The sequence below is a fragment of the Rana temporaria genome, chromosome 2 (genome assembly GCF_905171775.1).
Source record: "Rana temporaria chromosome 2, aRanTem1.1, whole genome shotgun sequence".
Lineage (NCBI taxonomy): Eukaryota > Metazoa > Chordata > Amphibia > Anura > Ranidae > Rana > Rana temporaria.
In genome coordinates, this window is record NC_053490.1 from 258,941,005 (window position 1) to 258,960,471 (window position 19,467).

A 19,467-nucleotide genomic window follows, 5' to 3' on the forward strand; every position below is an offset into this window, starting at 1 on the left:
TTAGAGGGAAAAAGACTTCTCCATGTACACTAAACTGTGGATGGAGGAATCTCCTACTGGGCCAAGCTTTAGTATCTTGCTCCGCTGGCTCTCAACCTAAACAATGCCTGCACCCAATCAGAATGTTCAGGTATTGCGAGAGCCAGCAGGGCCAACTAGCAAGATATGGAAGCTTGGGCCAGTGGGAGATTCTTCCATCCACAGTTCAGTTTGGAAAAAGTGAAACAGATTCTTCCATCTATCTGACCATAGAAAATCTGCAGATAATCTATAGGTGTATGGCCAAGACAATTCTTTGCTGTTTTCTCTTCCACATGCTCTATGTGACACACAGAGATATACAACAGAAAGATTAAATCGATTTTTCACCATTTTAACTGGTTGACGGTGTGATTTCTATATGGTCAGCACCTGTTAATTCATACAGATGAGTTTAATTGCAAATTACAGCAGCATTACACACTTGGAATGCAATTATTTCTTACAATTTTGAGACGGTACCAATAATCTTGTCCAGTCTAGTTTTGGAGTTTTGCATGGAATTTGTCAGAATTGGCTTTTTTGTTTCTTCACCTTTTTTGTGTCATACCAATACAAAACATAAGTGTATAATGGTGCAGCATATTTATTCATTACATATGCAGGTTAAGATTCTCCATATGCAGAGTTGTATGTACTGTTCCTTCTCACAAAACAAAATATGAGTCAGTTCATTCAAAAGAACGTACTGCCCATCTAGCTCACATCTTCTCTCAACACTAGTTAAAGTAGTATTAAAACCAAAAATGTAAACATTTATTATATTGCAGCTTACCAATTCTTGGATACGATGACTGCATTTGTTTTCTTTAGTCTCTCTCCCTCTCTTTTATTTACCTCTGGTGATCCTATCAGTAAGTTTGTTTTTCAACAAAACAAACTGTCCTGAGCAGGGGTAGGAAACCTAACCACCTCAATACAGGGCACTTTCACCCCCTTCTTGCCCAAGCCATCTTTCAGATTTTAGCGCTGTCACACTCTGAATGACAATTGCGCGATCATGCAACACTGTACCCAAATTACATTTTTATAATTTTTTCCCCAAAAATAGAGCTTTCTTATGGTGGTATTTGATCACCTCTGCAGTTTTTATTTTTTGCACTATAAAACAAAAGAAAAGCGACAATTTAAAAAAAAAAAAAAAAAAAAAAGCAATATTTTCTCTCTCACCCTTTGAGGGACAGAGGAAGGCGTTCAACTTAGGGACATCCACAAACAGTCCAACCCAAGGGTGGGCAACACAGTACACAAAATCTAATAGAAAACAAAAAACTTGTGCTGGAGTGAAAAACTCAAACAAAATAAAATAGATGGCTGCAGCTGCTGCGCAAAAAGTGCTAGAACTTCAAATATAGTGACCAAATGGGGAAACAGCGCTGGCAGTACAGTACTGAGTGACTTCTAACAATTAGATACAAGCGACAACAAAGTGACAACAAGTGTAAAGAAATAGAACAAAATGTATTATTTTCATGTTCATTTTTTAATTTTTTTTTATATTTATTTTCATCTTTGGAATGGTTTTTATCGTACTATATTTTATTAGCAGCCGATTTTAAATTATAGTTCTCATCTATGGCCCAGATTCTCAAAGGATATACGACGGCGTATCTCCAGATACGCCGTCGTATCTCTGAGTCTGAGCGGTCGTATCAATGCGCCCGATTCTTGGAATCGGTTAGGCATAGATTTCTATTAGATCCGACCGGCGTAAGTCTTATGCCGTCGGATCTTAACTGCATATTTACGCTGGCCGCTAGGGGCGTGTACGCTGATTTACGCCTAGAAATATGTAAATCAGCTAGATACGCGAATTCACGAATGTACACCAGGCTGACGCAGTACAGATACGCCATTTACGTTAGGCTTTTCCCGGCGTAAAGTTACCCCTGCTATATGGTGGCGTACATGCGGCGTACCAATGTTAAGTATGAAAGTCGTTCCCGCGTCGAATTTTGAAAAATTTACGTTGTTTGCGTAAGTCGTCCGTGAATGGGGCTGGACGTCATTTACGTTCACGTCGAAACCAATACGTCCTTGCGGTGTACTTTGGAGCAATGCACACTGGGATATTCCACGGACGGCGCATGCACCGTTCGTGAAAAACGTCAATCACGTCGGGTCACAAGTTATTTACATAAAACACGCCCCCCTGTTCCACATTTGAATTAGGCGGGCTTACGCCTGCCCATTTACGCTACGCCGCCGCAACTTACGGAGCAAGTGCTTTGAGAATACTGCACTTGCCCGTCTAAGTTGCGGAGGCGTAGCGTAAATAGGATACGCTACACCGGAACAAAGATACGCTCTTCTACGAGAATCTGGCCCAGTGTATATAAATTTGCTTTTTAATTATGTCAGCAAAGCCAAAATACCTGTTTTTTGGAAAACAGAATATGATGCAATAAGAGGAAGTTGGTGTTCTCACACACTGATCATGATTGATCTTTGCCTTCCCTCGGGGAGGGTCATTTTCTCCCTCTTTGTGTATAAATAGATTTGATGCAAACCGGATGTGATGTCCATTGATGACGCCCTGGAGGAGGGGCAAAACTTAGTCCTGTAAGTAGGGCTTTATAGGCGCCTGTTACCACAAGCCAGCGGAATTTCACTATGATTTTTCCTTTGTCTTTATCCTTGGGTATGATTCATCCGTCCTACACTATCAAGTATTCATAGAACCATATATGAGGAACCATTCAATCTCCAGACATATTGATTCATTTTGGCAATACTGAAGCTCATTGAAGATTAAAGCACATAAACATTAACCATTAATGGAATTGGCTTTGTAGCATGTTCTATATTGCTACATTGTTATATTTCTTTACACTTGTTGTCACTTATATCTAATTGTTACTAGTTACTCAGTACTGGAGTGCCAGCGCTGTTTCCCCATTTGATCACAAAATCCAATAGGTCCAAGGAAGCAACAAAAAATTGGGGACTGCCTGCAGCTCATACAGCCACATAAAAGACCATATGTCCTAAGCCAAGCACCAGATGAAGCCACAACTTGCACCACCTGTAGCGAATGTATAAACAGAAGACGGGGTGGCAGTCTTGCAAATCTGGGAAACTGCTTCTTGGGCTTTGGGCATCAAGCAACTATCACAAATGTAGTAAAATGTGTCTTAACAGGAGAGGGTAGAACCTGGGCCTTGAGACGATGATGAAACTTGGGATAATGGTCTGTCTTCGTGACCTAGACTGGTGCACCTATACAGGGACCATCTGGGATAACAAAAAGGCAAGCAGTCACTCTGGTTGTAGTTTGGGCTGTGAGTCTATCACTCAACCACAGATACTTTCAGGAGGAAACGGAGGAAACGTTCCTTTTGGTTAGCTGAAGCCAAGCAGAAGAATGAAAAAAACAATATGCTTAGCAGGAAGGTTTTAATTCTACCTCATGCAAAACAAGGAAAGGTCCCTTGCAAGATAAGGACACCAGTTCAGTCACTGAGCACAGATGAATACCACCTAGTGATTGTCCAATAAAAATATGACACAGAATGGACTAACAGTGTATGATACAATTACAAGTGACAGTTTCAGTCTCACAGAGATGTACATCTAAACAAGCAGAAAATGAAGGGTTTACCAACAATAGACAGTTGTAACCAATCAATTGGTTGCTGACACTTTGAAGTATTCAATTACTACCACATCCCCATAAAATGGTATTATGGGGGAGGCAGGTACACCCCAGGGTGTATGGCACCTAATAGGGCATGTCCCCCCTTAAGCCATTTTAGGGCAAGATAGTGTGACTGCACTCAAAGATGGTCCATTCCATTGATGACTTGTTAAAGTTTAGGATGCATCCAAGCCACTGCAATATCTGGACAGTTAAAGCCACATTGCCTGACTGATAACCTCCAGTCGAAGAAACATTCAGTGCAGGCTCCGAACATCACACATTGTTGTGCAAGAAGTTCTACAACAACAAGATCTCAGCAGGACTAGCACTAGGACCAGCACTTCAATGAAAATCGGAAGTGTAGACGGAAGATTAAAAGGTAGAACCACAATCTGGTAGGGTATAGGTCCCCAGCACAATGTATAAGCAAGATGAAAAAAAGGTGTTGCTGCCGCAAATAAAAATGTAAATGTATTATGTTAGGTTATTAGAATGGGTGTGCCGCAATCAAGTAAACGAAAAAGGGTCAATTCACCGTTTGGTGCCCGGTCCTTTTAAAATTTGTGTGGTGAGTGAATTGCGCTCCCCTACTGTTTCTTTTATGTATCACCACCTATTGCTAGGTACTAATTAATCAAAGTATAACACCTCTATTTAAATACGTAAATGTATTAGTGTTCTTCTCATGGGTGATATAGGTGCCTCCCAAAAGAAATGTATAGACCTGTATACAACTTGCGTGAATTTGTCTATAACATAGTGCTCATAAAGTGCTTAAGTGCCAATATTCAATACTTTAAAGGTGACTGCCCTTCCTGGGTAAACAAGTTTGCACAAAAAAACAAAAAAATATATATATAACAATATATGTGAAAAAAAAGTACAAAATAAATCTTCTGTTCATTAAAGTCCCAAGAAAATCTTTTTTAAAAGTTCATTTAAAGTGCTTTTCCTGTGGAGTTATATAATGCAGCTGTAGTAACACCACTTTTTGTGATAGTGACCCCACTTTCTGTGGTATGGCACCATTTTCTGTGATAATGGTAATACGTTCTGTGATATCCCCCGTCACCGATAGAAATGGCCACTCACCAGATCTCAATCAATCAAAATGCCTTGAGATCTGGCGGCCATTTCTATCGGTGACGGGGATATCACAGAACGTATTACCATTATCACAGAAAGTGGTGTCATATCACAGAACGTGTTGTTATTATCACAGAAAGTGGTGACATACCACAGAAAGTGGGGTCACTATCACAAAAAGTGGTGTTACTACAGCTGCATTATATAACTCCACAGGAAAAGCACTTTAAATGAACATTTAAAAAAGATTTTCTTGGGACTTTAATGAACAGAAGATTTATTTTGTACTTTTTTTCACATATATTGTTATATATATATATTTTTTTGTTTTTTTGTGCAAACTTGTTTACCCAGGAAGGGCAGTCACCTTTAAAGTATTGAATATTGGCACTTAAGCACTTTATGAGCACTAGGTTATAGACAAATTCACGCAAGTTGTATACAGGTCTATACATTTCTTTTGGGAGGCACCTATATCACCCATGAGAAGAACACTAATACATTTACGTATTTAAATAGAGGTGTTATACTTTGATTAATTAGTACCTAGCAATAGGTGGTGATACATAAAAGAAACAGTAGGGGAGCGCAATTCACTCACCACACAATGTATAGGTAAAGCTGATACACTGGAAAGACATCCCTAATGTCAACGAGACACTAGAAAGTCTCATTGGTGCAGGGTGGCAATTATGCAGGGTGAATTCTATATAGATATTCAGTACCTTGATAAAAAATGGGGCCAGGATGCCCCCTTTGGGTATGGAAACAGTGAACACACTGGAGTAAAACGCTCAAAACATTCTGGCAGAATTGGGGTAACGGCATCTTGATTCAGACCCGAGAGGGCTTGAAAATCTGCCAATGGTGCAGGACCCTTTTTTTCCTGCACCTGAATCGCACTGCATGGGTGTTAACACCAAGGTTTCATTAATCTAACAGACACCCACAGCACATGGCATGAATGCCGTGTGGTTGCTATGCAGTGTGATTCGAGGCAATGCAGCAATTCTTGCGCAATTCCCTCATAGCATCAGTGTGAACCAGGGCCGAATGTAAATGCTCCCATCGCTGTTTTCCTACGTTATCCCCGATTTCCACATCTGCAATCATATCTGTTTTATTTGAAATTCGTAGTTCTAGCAAAAGATTCACCAATTGACACAAGAATCTGTCCTGCAAGACATTTAAGAAATGACCAGCCTCAAATAAGTGAGCATCCCTGTCTGCCCAGTCAATATCTGAATAATTGAAGTGTTCCATTATAACATTGCCCTGCCACATCACCATTCCAACCAGGTATCTCCTCGTCCTTTAAGTTGGGGGATCTGTAGCATACACCCACTAATAATTTCCCATTTGTTTTATCCCTTTGAAGCTGCAGCCATGGGGATGCCACCTCTTCCCTTGCCTAAAAAAAAACAAAATTATTGGGTTCCGAGAGATGTTTTTCAGCTGTAAAAACGCTCCAACGCTGATAAACATCAAAAAATGATCAAAAACGTCGCTCAATGTTTATCGTTTTTGATCCATAAAAAAAAAAAAAAAACGTGGAAAAACGCTATTGCAAAAAAGTTGGAAATTTCACTGCAAAGCTACTGGTTTTATAAAGTTATTTTAACGTCCAATGTGCATGAGGCCTCAATGGCATGAGTGATACTGCCTATTTGTTTTGGCTTGCTATTCAATCAATCTGAAAAGAAAATGGGTGCACTGAAAATGAATCAGCAGTTCTAAATTTAGAACCAACTGTCAATTTATTAGAAAATTGATAAATCATAACAAAAACGATTGAAACAGAAAATGTATAATCAATTTTTAACAAAACAGAAATGCACTCTCACCTTCACCTGAAGGTTGTGTTGTGAAGGTTTCATTGAAGCCAGCGCAGTTAAGGCTTTCCTCCTGTTCCTCATTTTCTGTATCGCATTCAATGTCACTGTCACTGCTCATGCCTGGCAAAATGTGAAGAATGTGCTTGGAACACACTGTAGCTGTCAGATTAAAAAAAGTTAGGATCAGAACAAAATATCTTGAAGGCCAATCAAAACAGAGCATACAGCCTGAAATATATTATCTTCTGTTCAATCAGCATAGTATTGCATAATATATAGTAATGCATTCTAAGCAACTAGAAGGGATAAAGCACTGAAAATGTTAATTCAGTAATCTTGCAAATGAGACTAAATAGTACAGTAGAACACATCACGCTGCAGTGACTAAGCGTGAAAAGCGTCTCTTATACCATGTCACTGAAAGACCTTCTCTAAATGCCAACACCTACACACTTTTCACATGCTGCACATAGGGATGGATGCTGGCACCTTAATATAAGTTCTCTACTACAAGCCATCAGTCATTGAAATTTAAATGAGTGCAGAGGTGGAAGAATGCAGAGATTTAGCAAGAAATAAATAAAATACACTTTTGTATTACAGATCACTTACAAAACCAGGATGCGTGCAGCTAAGACAGCCAGCAAACAATAGATGTTATGAATTGTTGCAGAATTGCCTACTGGGTAAGCTTTGTGATTCAGATCATACTAAATGTTTCCCAAGTATTTGAGGCTCTTAAAGAGGCTCGTGTATACACATGACGGAGCAAATTTCAGCATTAAAAAAATAACTTACATATTGATTAATTCTTGGGAACATTATGTTATGCTTTCCACCTGCAGCTCTTATATTTACATACAATGTATGGGGTCACAAAGTGAAGTTAGCTTTAAGCGCTTTTATGACACAGCTCAGCTGAAAGCTTTTTCCACCGTTATAACTTGCAGGCAGTGAAAGCTGGAGTGCCCCATTCTTACCCACCTAGATAGCATACAAAGTCAGGTGCTGTGGGTAACAGAGAACAAGAGCCATAGTCCAGATAAAAATGATGTTGCATATAATCAAGGGCTGCACCAGGTGGGTACTTTAGTGTGCTAAAGCACCCTCACAGCATCCCCAAAAATTATACACCTTGAATTACCAATATAATGTCACACACATTTTTTAAGAATATTTTACGTGTATGCCCTGTGTGACAAAAAAAGGTCTGGGGACTCTTATTTAGAGGAGGGATATCGCAGTCCCGGCAGGGGCTGGGTTAGTGCACTTATATTAGTGGCGGAGTGATCCCTTGCCAGACCCAGTGCCATGCAGAGGCGCTAGGTTTTAAAAGCACTGGGACATGTGGCACCTCTGCACTTGCCAGCCGCACTACTAGAATGGAGAAGTTTGCCGCTCAGCCAGTGAAGGAAGATCATTTTGCTCCTTCTCTCTGCATGAAAGCCACGCCCACTCCTCTTCCTCGTCACCACCAGGCAGACAGGAGCTGTGTGTGCTTCCGTGGAGCTGCCAAGGACTGAGCCAGGATCAGGACAAAAGAAGAGTTTCCTGTCCCAGCCCAGGAGGAGGAAGGATTAGTTCTGAAAATGCAGGTAGGCTTCACCCACCCCCTCACCACCACCACATCACCTGCCTGGCCCCGATTCTTAGTATGGAGCTGCTGCCTGTGGAGGGAGATGGGGGGACAGTGACTCCAGTCCTCCTCTATGGTTGTGGCAGGCACTGATCTGGATAAGAGGAATCCTGTGATCTGGCAACACTAAGGGGGTTGTTCCCCTGCTCTGGGCACACCAAGAGGGCACTCTTTATGCTGTGCTGGGTGTTATAACTGGTTAGAGCCATTGAAACAAGGGGGGAACTAATGCGCAAACCAACCTAACCTGGGCACAATAAAATATTTAAATAAAGAAATATAAAATAAACTAGGCAGCAGCCACAACTAGCACTGGCAACAAATGATAGATAGGGGGGTGTAATGGCGCTTGCAAAAACTAAAAACCAGCAACAGTTTTATATCAATAAATGTAAATAGTAGTTCCTAGAATATAGGAGTGCATCCGTCCTCTGCTGGGGTACAAAAAGTGTTCCACTCTAGGTCTTAGCCCAAATCACCACCCAACATCAATGGTTTGATGTGGAAGGTAATGCGAGTGAATAAATACTGAAATCCAATGGACAGATGTGCCTCTCTGGCCGCACAGTGTACATAAGATAGTGATAATCCTTATCAATGTTTAAAACAATGAAATAAAATGTGCCATCAAATCCTTAAGTGCTTCGTAAGAAAAAGTGCAATGTGCAAAATACTCAAATAAATAATTAGAGTGAAAGTGAACTCCAAAATTCCTGGAAGATAATTCAATAACAAACACATGCAAGGAAATTCAACAACTGATAAAAAGTCCAATAGTGCAAGTGTCCTATATGAACCAAAAAGGATGACGTCACCAGCAAGCCCTCTGCGTCCTCACGTGTATCGCGACAGCCCTACGTCGCTTAATCATAGGATGATCCTATGATTAAGCGACGTAGGGCTGTCGTGATACGCGTGAGGACGCAGAGGGCTTGCTGGTGACGTCATCTGCTTTGCGGCCGCAGAGCGGAGACATACGATTGTACACACGCTGTCTCTTACAGCACTGTTTGTGAGTGTATTTGCTTTATTTCATTAAATGTTATCCTTTGGTTTTATGCTATGGAGGCATTCCTGTGTTTCATTTTGAGAGCCAGCATTGGGAGAGTGTGAGCCGTTCTGGATTGGATCTGTGTGTTTACAGAGCAGCTTCTGTTACAGGCTTGGAAAAAGCCTCAGTAAGGTAAGAGGCTGGTAAAAATATCTCCACACTGAGGAAAGCCGGGCTGTTTGGATTCACAGGCATATGGGCACACCACATCAGTCTTCACTGAATTAACCACTTATGAACTGAATTGTGAATGGAGCACAGATGCACTTTGAATTTTGGACTTTATTTATAAATTTTTTCACTACTACACGATTGTGCACTGGATATAGTCAATCAATATCATTAATCTTTCAGTGATATTTCACAATTGTATCGGATTATACAGGGAGTGCAGAATTATTAGGCAAATTAGTATTTGGACCACATCATCCTCTTTATGCATGTTGTCTTACTCCAAGCTGTATAGGCTCGAAAGCCTACTACCAATTAAGCATATTAGGTGATGTGCATCTCTGTAATGAGAAGGGGTGTGGTCTAATGACATCAACACCCTATATCAGGTGTGCATAATTATTAGGCAACTTCCTTTCCTTTGGCAAAATGGGTCAAAAGAAGGACTTGACAGGCTCAGAAAAGTCAAAAATAGTCAGATATCTTGCAGAGGGATACAGCACTCTTAAAATTGCAAAGCTTCTGAAGCGTGATCATCGAACAATCAATCGTTTCATTCAAAATAGTCAACAGGGTCGCAAAAAGCGTGTGGAAAAACCAAGGTGCAAAATAACTGCCCATGAACTGAGAAAAGTCAAGCGTGCAGCTGCCAAGATGCCACTTGCCACCAGTTTAGCCATATTTCAGAGCTGCAACATCACTGGAGTGCCCAAAACACAAGGTGTGCAATGCTCAGAGACATGGCCAAGGTAAGAAAGGCTGAAAGACGACCACCACTGAACAAGACACACAAGCTGAAACGTCAAGACTGGGCCAAGAAATATCTCAAGACTGGTTTTTCTAAGGTTTTATGGACTGATGAAATGAGAGTGAGTCTTGATGGGCCAGATGGATGGGCCCGTGGCTGGATTGGTAAAGGGCAGAGAGCTCCAGACCGACTCAGACGCCAGCAAGGTGGAGGTGGAGTACTGGTTTGGGCTGGTATCAAAGATGAGCTTGTGGGGCCTTTTCGGGTTGAGAATGGAGTCAAGCTCAACTCCCAGTCCTACTGCCAGTTTCTGGAAGACACCTTCTTCAAGCAGTGGTACAGGAAGAAGTCTGCATCCTTCAAGAAAAACATGATTTTCATGCAGGACAATGCTCCATAACACGCGTCCAAGTACTCCACAGCGTGGCTGGCAAGAAAGGGTATAAAAGAAGAAAAACGAATGACATGGCCTCCTTGTTCACCTGATCTGAACCCCATTGAGAACCTGTGGTCCATCATCAAATGTGAGATTTACAAGGAGGGAAAGCGGTACACCTCTCTGAACAGTGTCTGGGAGGCTGTGGTTGCTGCTGCACGCAATGTTGATGGTGAACAGATCAAAACACTGACAGAATCCATGGATGGCAGGCTTTTGAGTGTCCTTGCAAAGAAAGGTGGCTATATTGGTCACTGATTTGTTTTTGTTTTGTTTTTGAATGTCAGAAATGTATATTTGTGAATGTTGAGATGTTATATTGGTTTCACTGGTAAAAATAAATAATTGAAATGGGTATATATTTTTTTTTGTTAAGTTGCCTAATAATTATGCACAGTAATAGTCACCTGCACACACAGATATCCCCCTAAAATAGCTAACACTAAAAACAAACTAAAAACTACTTCCAAAAATATTCAGCTTTGATATTAATGAGTTTTTTGGGTTCATTGAGAACATGGTTGTTGTTCAAAAATATAATTAATCCTCAAAAATACAACTTGCCTAATAATTCTGCACTCCCTGTAATCTATTAATATTTTTTCATATATTTTTTTTATATATTTTTATATTTATTTTCTAGAGTGTATATTAAATTTTTTTTTACTATACATGAAAAGACGCTTTTTTGTGGTTGAACCTTTTTGGTTCATATAGGACACTTGCACTATTGGACTTTTTATCAGTTGTTGAATTTCCTTGCATGTGTTTGTTATTGAATTATCTTCCAGGAATTTTGGAGTTCACTTTCACTCTAATTATTTATTTGAGTATTTTGCACATTGCACTTTTTCTTACGAAGCACTTAAGGATTTGATGGCACATTTTATTTCATTGTTTTAAACATTGATAAGGATTATTACTATCTTATGTACACTGTGCGGCCAGAGAGGCACATCTGTCCATTGGATTTCAGTATTTATTCACTCGCATTACCTTCCACATCAAACCATTGATGTTGGGTGGTGATTTGGGCTAAGACCTAGAGTGGAACACTTTTTGTACCCCAGCAGAGGACGGATGCATTCTAGGAACTACTATTTACATTTATTGATATAAAACTGTTGCTGGTTTTTAGTTTTTGCAAGCGCCATTACACCCCCCTATCTATCATTGGTTAGAGCCATTGTTGACCCTGACACTTGCTGGGGGTTATCATTGCTAGTCCCATTGGGCTTGTTTTACTCAATCAATTCTGGGTGCCCCAAGGCCATATTTTGTCTATATAAAGGGGAAAGACTAAAGAAACACCCATTTTTCAGTCACACTTACCTGAATTTTAGCCATGCCATGGGAACGTGTGCCACTTTTGGCAAGGGAATTGCGGTGCACTGAGGGCGCTACGTGAGCTCCCCCACTTCCTATCCCAGCACCCATACAGCACCCCCAAAAAATTGCCTTAAGCCACCCCTGCATATAATATCTTCAGCAGTAAAGTGCAACAAAGAAATACTACCACAATAACTATTTTCTGACCTGATGATTTTAGAGTATATGTTCATTTTTTATTACAGAAAGAACCTAGGCGAGCCCAAAAATTTTGTTGCCAGCATAAGTCATAGCTTACACACTCAAAGATAACCTGTCATGAAAGTAATATGGGATGGGAATTACACGGCTTATCTTCTTTCAAAATTGCTAATTAGCCTGTCATGCTAATCTACTTGCTGTAACATTTTCTAAAGACCAGAGTCAGAAAAAGAAAGTACCGTACATACTCTATTATAAGCCGACCCGAGTATAAGCCGAGGCCCTAATTTTACTACAAAAAAATGGGAAAACGTATTGACTCGAGTATAAGCCTAGGGTGAGAATGCAGCAGCTACTGTAAGCGGAAAAGAGGGTCAACACTGGGTGCCCATTCTCACTGTGCCCATTGTAACCTTACTGTGCCCATTGCAGCCTCAGTGTACCTGTATGCTTGACAGGCTGCGGGCATCCATTTTTCGAAAGTCGCGGGTTCCTCCTGGTCCCGTTCCATTCCGTGATAGACGTTCGACACTGTTCCGCTACCACCTATGACGGAGGTCCTCTCATCCTCAGTTTCCCAGCAGACACTGTTTTCAGTGTTCCACCAATCACGGACCTTCTTTCATCCTCGCACAAGAGGACGTCCGCGATAGGCGGAACAGTGAACACAGTGTCTGGGAAAGTCCGAGGATGTGAGGACCTCCGTGATAGGTGGTAGCGGAACACAGTGTCAAACGCCCATCAGGGAACGGAACGGGACCAGGAGGAAGCCGTGACTTTTGAAAAATGGACGCCTGCAGTCCTTCAGGTACACCAACTCGAGTATAAGCCGATGGGGCCATTTTCCTAAAAAAAGGCCCGATAAACTCAGCTTATACTCGAGTATATAAAGTAAATAAGGAATTATGATTTAGTTGAATATTTCTTTATGGTTAATGACATAGATGACACCGGAGACTGATGAACAAAGAAGCAGACGGAACTAACCATAGCTGAAATTAATATGCTTCTGTAACCGCGCAACAAAATATGAAAAGGGGGGTACCTAATTTCACAATGAAAGAATTTCAACAAGGTTCTGGAGACACTCTGTAACATTTCACTGATTTATGGATGTGTTATGGAGGGGATTGCTGCTTGCAGGCATCCTCTGGACAATAAAGCATGTTGCAAGCAGACAAAAGGGGTCATAGGGGTCAGCAGTTCCACATGTATGAGAGTTTCCAGTAAGCAGCTGCTTTTTTTCTGTGGCATTGTGGTCTCAAGAAACTGAATTTATTTCGGATAAATTTGGCCTGCCTAATATATGTTATCCCTTACATTGCCTCCTAGGGGTTTTTGACCAGGAGGAGATGAATGCATACATTTAATTGTTCCTTAGGATCTTATATTTTGGAGCGAGAAAACTTATAACCAGGCGTTGGATTCATGTAGAGCAGCTGACAGTTGGACAGGAAGCATTTTTTTTCTCCTGGTGTAGCAAATTAGAGCATGCTTTGCTGGGGTTTTTCGCCTTCTACTCGACCAACAGTGGGTATAGGATTGTGTATATGGGATTGTATTTATTATTATTTTTCTGGTAGAACTAGATGGATTTGTGTCCTTTTTCAACCTAACTATGCAACACAGAAGACCTTTATGAATGCACATCGATGGGACATTTTGGGTATGATTATTCATTTGTATGTGGTACTTAGTTTACATCTGTTGGATTTTCCATTTCCAGTTTAAAATATTTGATTCAAATATGAAATATCATTTTTTTCCTCTCAGCACTGGTTACTGCATAATATGATTTGAAAGGTATAGGGTAATTTTATTGAATATACTAAGGCAGCGCTACACAGTTTTTTTTTACCATTTAAGTTGCCACACTGATATCTAGGTGTTGATGTCTTTATTTATGTAACCAAGTTTATTTGCACTTTTGCACAGTTTTTTTTTATATATAAAATTTACAGCAAACTTCCTGTTGCATCTACCATACAGAATGCCTCATGTACAAAAAGATCAGTTCAAAAAAGTTCCTCCCTACCATCAATAAGATTTAACTCAGATAACCTGAATAAACTTTTTGTATTACCCCAATTTGACTGCAAAAGTGGAAACACCCATTTTATATTCGTTAAATGTTTCCACTAACAAAACAATATTTTTAAAGACTGGTACTTAAAGTGGATGTAAACCCTCCATACACCCAGTTAAGTGAACAGCCTCAGATGATACACAGAGATTAACCAAATCTCCCTACATAGGTTTTATATGTATATCTGCTGTCTTCACATTTATATACAGTTCAGAAAGATGAGATTGTGTTAAATGTTCTCTTCCTGTTTAACACAGAGTGTGATGTCTGGGCATACAACCAAGATAGTTATCATTGCTGATTGGAGGAAAGGCACACACTCCCTCCAATCATAGGCAGAGACTCTCAGAGCCCTTTTGCAATAGGACCTGCTCTCTGCTACTCTATTTTAGCAACCTTTTTTGACAAAAGATTCAGGCTGTTTTTGTCTAAAAAGTCAAAAAATATGTCAGGAGTTCTCAGGCTGGTAACAGAGGAACCGTTCAGAAGAGAGCTACAAGACTCAGCTCATTGAAAAGAGATAACAAAATACTACAGATATATGAGCCAGCTCAAATTTCATGAATCAGATTTACATTTAAGCGGTTAAGCTGAGAACCTGTATGTAGGCACATTCAGCAACCTTAAACAAGAATATTGAACTTGTTTTACCGATTTTGGTTTACAAAATTACAAATTATTTACCCTTATCCTAAACCTTAGTAAAGTCTGCTCGCTACTTCCTTACATCAATTAGAAATGGCTAGCAGCCTCAGACCCATCACATCTTATGGAATTCATACATTTCTACATGCATGCATTTCCTTTACCTTCATCAGGATAAGAAGTACCATCAGATAACACAGGGTTAATGTCCCCAGCATCTTGGTCACTATCCAAGCTGCCTGCTTGTGAACTGTCTTTTCCACTCCATCCTTTAGAGTTTGACCTTTAAGTAAAAAAACAAAATTTAGTTAATGAAATCAGGGTTTTGCGGTGGAGGAAAAATCCTCTATAACCCGGGTGCTGAGTTCCAGTGGTTGCGGGAATGCAGCAACGTACTACATGCATTCCCAGCAGAAGAGGCAGGTGGAAACATCATCTGGTATACAATACTCCGTTCTCTGCCTACTAAATCACATGTGCTATAATGAGGCTGAGGTGTCGCCCATCAGTGTTACGAAGGGGTATTCAGGGTCTGGGAAATTTATAAGAAGACCACAACCCTGGACCCGTGTAGCACTCTACAGCTAACTTCATATGTTGCACTTCGCGCCAAGGTGAGCACCGAACACACAATCTAGTACCTAAAGCAACCATTACAGGCTGGCCCTGGGGGTACACTCAGGGGAGTAACCAATCTGGAAGTTACTGTGTAGCGTAGGACAAGTAGTCAAATGTTTATAGATGTTTCAGATAGATAAAAAAAAAAAAAAAAAAAAAAAACACCCTTCTCCAGGAGAACTGGTCTTTTACCCAAGGACACTAGAGAAAACTGGAGCCTTGTGATATGGGCAGGGTGAAAAGGGTACGCTCTAGGGGCAGCCCTAGCAAACGTTTTTGCCAGTATCCAATCAACTGAAGGTAGCAGCATATAACCTATGGTCTATTAAAATAACAACCAAGAGAAAAAATGAAAAGGTTTATAATTACATCCATTTGAAAAAACAGTCCAGTTTAAATGTATAAATTCCACAGATGGCTTAACAAACAAGAAACAAAACCACTCACCCCAATGTGACTATTTTTCTAGTCTTTTCCAGGCACATTGCTTGTATTTCAGCACCGAGTAGGTCGGCCTGTCTGTCATCTGCTTTAGAACTAGAAGGCGCCTCAGGACTCACATTTAGAGACCTTGGAGATCCATGTCTGCTACCACTCTTGGTTCCATTGTTACAGCCTTAACAAATATAACATAGTTTTCCAACATAAGCACTGTGCTTGCAAAAGCGTTACTGTTCATTACAAAATACATTACAAATAACGTTAAAAATAAAAAATATATACAGTATGTATTGAAAAATAAGAGCTGCACAATATCTGAGAAAGTGCTCTTGGAACTGCACAGTACTACAACAACTACAGTAGTTGTGGTGAGAGCACAAAATTTGGTATTTTATTTTACATTCAGTGATAACAGTAGAGGGCAACAGACGGCAACAGACGGCAATCTAGCCCTGACAGGTAATGTTGAATGCATAGGTATTCACTCCGTTGAATCAATAGTTGATAAAAGCACCTTTGGCTGCATTATTTGTGGGGCAAGTCAATATCAGCTTTATGAATTTTGATCCTGCGAACTGCAGTTTTGGCAAAACTGCACTGGTGGGTATAATGAGGAATGTTCAGGTACAATAAACATTTTTTTTTCCCATGGTATTCTAAGAACTTACAGTGGTAAAATGACAAATTCCAAAAGGCATAAAAAAGGTATCAGATACATAATACAAACACTTTAGAATACAAATAAAGATGCTGCACAATACTATGCAAATCATACAGCATGGTCCGGGTAATAAGCATTTGATTAGAGAGTAAGCAATAGATGATCGTACAGGAAATAATGAAGCAGGTATAGGTTAATCTGTGAAGAATGAAAGGTTGCCACTGGTCCTTGCTAGGAGTAAAGCCTAGCACACAGGGGTCAAATGCCGGGGAACATCGGCCGGTTTAATAAAAACCGGCTGGCATTCGGCCTGTGTATATGGCAGCCGGTCCAACAGAAGCCGGCCATTTGGCTGGCTTCTGTTGGACGAGCATGCTGGAAAACCAGCCGGCAATCAGCTGCTGATCATTTGTATTCTCAAGTGTTTTTCTTACCGGAGTTTTCAGGCGGGTGGCTGTACCCCTGTCAGAACACAATAGCTCAGTGGAGATCTGTGTACCAACATCGGATTGTTAGTACAGCGGCTCCGACCTGCGCTGTCAGTTTTTTCTTTTCAACCAGAAAAAAAGGATAGTGTGTACTAGGCTTAAGATGCCAAGGGTTTAACCCTTCCTTTTTCTGATGGCGAGGGAGGTTATTCAGATTGTGGGGTACTATCAGTCAACCAGGGTTTCCGAATCTCCAAGAAATCTGGCCAGGGTAAAATGAGCTTGGGCAAACATATTCCAATTCCATGTGGAAATGCCGATTTAGAATTACAATGAGTTGAGGAAGACACACAAGAGAAGATTTCCCATTCCAAGAAATGAAGAGGGGTGCTGCTATGATAATGTGAGTAATTATGGAGTGCCTAGTCCTATCATCTAGGCCACGCCTCAAGCTGGGTAACAGTATTTTTTTAGGTTTTGCAGCTGATTGTTATAGAAATACCCAGTCAAAAGGCAAGACATCTCTCCAATTGGAATTCAGGTTCTGGATTTTAAACCTGTCCAGTGTAGGCTTGGCTGTTTTTAGGGTAAAGTGAAAGGCGAATCTTGCCATCACAGGTCTCTTGTAAACAAATTCAAACCATTTTCCCAGTCCTTGCTGCAGAAAAGCAGCCAAATTATAACACCAGCCATCATGCTTCATTGTAGAGACTCAAGGAGAATAGCAAAGCTGGCTTTCCATCACACACTTTTAGGGTGCCCAATAAAACAGTTGTCTTTATAATACGCAACATGCATCGATATGACTCGAGCCTTAGACAGTTTTTCCATGGAGACTGGATTTGGCCTTTTTGCATTTATGTCACACAAGCAGTGAGGTAAATAACTGGCTATCTGGCATGGAAGTTTGGGGTGGAAGACTAAATCCAGCAAGCATTTGCATTGAAACTATAGAAGCAGGTGAAAAGATCTATTTTAACTGCCTGTGTGGATGAACCAAACTAAATGTCCTTGCACCAAGCAGGTTTGCAGCAGGAGGTGAAAATATTTTCTTCCGATGGTCAGTGAGGGATTATAATGATGCCCTTCCTGATCAGTCAATGTAGGCATGTGTCATCTCACCACCCAGCCTTCAGGTCTGCTAGCCAGATTAATGGGGTTAAAAAAAGAATTAACAGCTGTTTTGGAGAAGTACAAAACAAATATCTGTCAAAAACAAACATCACATCTAAACCACAATTACATTGTAATGAGTATGTTCGTTTGTGTGGAGGTTTTCTTTTAAAAATAGTAAGGCCTAATTAGTAACTAAAATAGCTTGTGCTATAATTTTTAAGGTGATTGAGCTCATCTCTCCAAAACAGTTAATTTCTATTGGTTTTTCAGAAGAGATAGATAGAATATCTCTCTCTCTCCCCAAAAGTTTGGACACACCTTCTCATTCAAATAGTTTTCTTTATTTTCATGACTATGAAAATTGTAGATTGACACTGAAGACATCAAAACTATGAATTAACACATGTGGAATTATACATAACAAAAAAGTGTGAAACAACTGAAAATATATTTCATATTCTAGGTTCTTCAAAGTAGCCACCTTTTGCAGCAGACACATCTCTAGACCTGGTAAGAGGAGACTGTGTGAATCAGGCCTTCGTGGTAGAATATCTGCTAGGAAACCACTGCTAAAGAAAGGCAACAAGCAGAAGAGACTTGTTTGGGCTAAAGAACACAAGGAATGGACATTAGACCAGTGGAAATCTGTGCTTTGGTCTGATGAGTCCAAACTTGAGATCTTTGGTTCCAACCCCCGTGTCTTTGTGTGACGCAGAAAAGGTGAACGGATGGACTCTACATGCCTGGTTCCCACTGTGAAGCATGGAGGAGGAGGTGTGATGGTGTGGGGGTGCTTTGCTGGTGACACTGTTGGGGATTTATTCAAATTAAAGATCGTGGCTCCAAAAGAGCTCTCCGACAAAAGATCATGGTACAAAATGCACATTTACAGTGGGTGAAGATGTACGATCTTCTAATGGAGAGGAAGAACTTAAAACATCTTGCCAAAGGTCTTCCTCTCTAGAGTAAAAACAAGGATTGCCCAGTTGAAATACAAAAATGTTGTTAAAGGAAGGGACGTAAGAAAGCCAATTATGTGAACTGTGTATATTACCTTCAGAAGGGACTTGACCTTCTCCTTTCACACGGTGACCACCATCTCCTCCACAGTCAACTGCTCTCCTCAGAGACAGACTCCCTGCTCTTTCACTGGATCTAGAATGCTTGGGCGAGTTACATTTCTTACTGGTACCTAAAAACAAATCACAGTGTTATTTAAAGATGAATTAAAAACTCAGATATTTGGTAATGTTTCTCCTTTAAGGTTTCTCCTATAAGGTTTCTCCTATAAGGTCTCTTT

The 19,467-nt window shown here is 40.4% G+C and overlaps 1 protein-coding gene across 4 annotated transcripts in view; it reads right to left on the reverse strand.

Annotated features, from left to right (window-relative positions):
• The window catches only part of TRIM37 (tripartite motif containing 37), a 171,627-nt gene that overhangs the window by 14,042 nt on the left and 138,118 nt on the right, over positions 1–19,467 (reverse strand). For all 4 annotated transcript variants that reach the window (XM_040336828.1, XM_040336830.1, XM_040336827.1 and 1 more), the window contains exons 20-23: positions 19,222–19,359; positions 15,969–16,137; positions 15,068–15,186; positions 6,610–6,759 (exon numbers count right to left, since the gene is read on the reverse strand). In XM_040336828.1, coding sequence (XP_040192762.1) covers positions 6,610–6,759; positions 15,068–15,186; positions 15,969–16,137; positions 19,222–19,359 — 576 coding nt within the window. The remainder of the gene's footprint in view (positions 1–6,609; positions 6,760–15,067; positions 15,187–15,968; positions 16,138–19,221; positions 19,360–19,467) is intronic.